The sequence below is a fragment of the Cariama cristata genome, unplaced genomic scaffold (assembly GCF_000690535.1).
Source record: "Cariama cristata isolate BGI_N322 unplaced genomic scaffold, ASM69053v1 scaffold40238, whole genome shotgun sequence".
NCBI classification, from domain to species: Eukaryota; Metazoa; Chordata; class Aves; order Cariamiformes; family Cariamidae; genus Cariama; species Cariama cristata.
The window spans coordinates 39,359-42,046 of record NW_009631403.1 but is presented as its reverse complement, the minus strand read 5'-3'; the positions used below and the strand labels follow the sequence as shown (position 1 = coordinate 42,046).

Here is a 2,688-nt window from a genome sequence, read left to right as displayed (position 1 = left end):
AAATGGCACAGTACTAGACCATATTAGAATTCACATTATTTTATTTCCCTTTTCTCATGTCTCAAAAGTAAGTTAGAGCTACCAGTAGTATTATGTCCTCTCTGTGAGTTCGTACCCCATCTTCCCCCCTACCCAAGGAATCTTCCATTTTCTGTCGCCACCAGTGTACCAGTGCTGGGAAGAATGGTGGAGTTATAACCATATATAAAGAATACTTAAAGGCGTTTCTAGCTCCATCTTGCCAGGGACCTCAGGCCCCTCATTTTCTATGGAGCACTGACCATATCAGTAGAGCAGAATTTTAGTGTTTAAAACCTAACAGAGACATATTGTACGGTGTTGCCTTGTAACATATATCTGAGATTTTGTGGTTCCATGGAATTACAGTGGGTATAGGTATAATTATGTATGAAATCAAGCAGTAATTTGTTTAATAACAATAGAGAATGTTTGTTTCCCAAAGACCATTGCTATTAACTTTGTCTCTTCATTCTGTTTTCCTTGTTCATATTTTTTTGTTTTCTTCTTAACTGACATGTATTTTCTTCGGGGTATTATTAGAGTTGGTAATTAATAACTGTTTACTTTGCTGTTTTACTTTGCAGCTTCTAGTAAAACATGGTGGAGATTTGTTTGCAGAAAATGAAAATAAAGATACCCCATGTGACTGTGCAGAGAAACAACACCACAAAGAGCTGGCTCTTAACCTGGAATCTCGAATGGTATTTTCACGTGATCCTGAAGCTGAAAGCATTGAAGCTGAATATGCAGCTTTAGACAAAAAAGAGGTCAGAGGATACTTTAAATATGGGATATTTTACATATTTATATTTGTCGCAGTTACATTGTGACAAAATTCTGCAAAGTATTTCAGGAGGTACGGTACTTTGTACTGTATGTTTGTAAACCATTTGATTTTAACACAGCTCTTTATAGCTTTCAAGTTAAGCTCAGAGAACATAATACGTTGTCAAAACTAAAGAGAAGAATACTTAATTACGTGGACTGTCTTGAAAGTGTTACAGTCTGTGAGGCTGGAAGAAATACAGTGAGGCCTGTAAGCTGGGAAACAGTTTCTCTAAAGCAAATATTTTTTACATACTTTTATTTCTTAAGATGCCTTTCTGTCTAAAAATGAGGGCAGGAGAAATTCTGAAAATGAGAAAAATCTGTGGGATAGAATAGGGAAAATGTTCTTGTGGATCTTCCTAGACTGAGACTGGGTTGAATGTCACCAAAAACCGGCTGAGTTGTGCAGGATTTCAAAACAGTGCATTTACTTTCTTGTTTTATAACATGATGCCTAAAGCTACTGCATACCAGAACTTGTATGAAAAACAGGTAATAACAGGTGGTGTTATTCTGAAGTCAGTTTTTGAAAGAGAGAGACAATTCACTAACACAAATTTGCTTGAATTCTGGTATGTCTTACAGAAGACTGTGATTTGATAAGGATAATTTGACCAAAAAGATTCTAACCAAAAGTTCCCTCCCCCATCCATTGTCAGATTTTAATTAACTAAGATTCTAAATAAGAATACATAGATAAATTATATGATTCAGTAAATATTATGAAGTAATTCTGTGTAAATTAAAGGACAATAGATTTCTGTATGGCTACTCCCTTCAAAAGTAGCATGGCTTTGCCTTTTACTAGCTTAACCCACTTACGACCTAATGACACTTAAAATTCATTCAGATTTAGATATGAGTAGGCTTAGATCACATCAACTGTTTCCCTGAAAAATGCCAGACATGTTTACTTTTATTTGAAAGTAAGAAAGTCTTTTTACTGTTCAATTAATTTTCTGACTAATTTTCTTGAATAAATTCAAATTTAAACAAGTTTAATTAGATTGTTTATTCCTAGATAAGAGATTTTGAGATGAAGTTTAATATACTTGAATTGTACGTTGAAATAGCAAATGTAATGAACTCATTTTAGTTTCTCTGAATATTCCCATACAGAGACACCCAAATTATTATAAGAGTATAGTTTGAAATTCTGTTTTCTCTGTTGGTAAAACCACTTTAAAAGACTGCTGCAGTTTCCTGCTACAATTGCAGTTTACCACTCCTTTGGTTGTACAAGCAGAACTGTTTGGATGGTTACGTTGTCAACTGGATCATAGCAATGATTTGGCTTAAAAGAAGAAAAAGTTTTAAAGAGTGGTAATATGTAATTGTTTTATTTAACCTGAATATTTTTAATCATTATATTTATACCATAGGTTTGCTGGCATGTGCACCAGCACGATTAAGAGAATAGTGACCTTACAAATATGGGTGGGGCAAGTCAAGAACCACTTGAACAGGCTTTTCAGCAAGAGAAATGATGTCTTGTGACTGTTTAAGGTAGATGCTCAGAGCAAAATCAGCTTAAAGACTTGATAGTTACAAGGGACTCGAGTAAACAGTAATTATGTTAGTTTGGGGGCAATTCACTGAGACTGTTAAAAGATACAGTTCTGTTCCTCATTTGACTTGTTAGCAAAGTTGTTGAGTGTGAGAACTGAAATGTAGGCAGGCCTGCAGACCTAAATCCATCTGGTATACCAGGGCAGCTTTCCCACATGTTCCAGAGATTCACAGACTGAAAAATGTCAGCCTGGAATGTGGTACACAGATTGGTGGTCTTTGGGTTTCATGTAGAGCAATTCTGTGTTCATGTGCTTCCTTCTCCGCACC

The 2,688-nt window shown here is 35.3% G+C and overlaps 1 protein-coding gene across 1 annotated transcript in view; it reads left to right on the top strand.

The window, feature by feature from the left end:
- Positions 1–605: 605 nt before the first annotated feature.
- The window catches only part of ANKIB1 (ankyrin repeat and IBR domain containing 1), a gene marked incomplete at its 5' end in the record, with an annotated part of 36,365 nt that continues 34,282 nt past the window's right edge, over positions 606–2,688 (top strand). The window contains one exon of the mRNA XM_009705929.1: positions 606–788. Within this exon, the coding sequence (XP_009704231.1) occupies positions 606–788 (183 nt within the window). The remainder of the gene's footprint in view (positions 789–2,688) is intronic.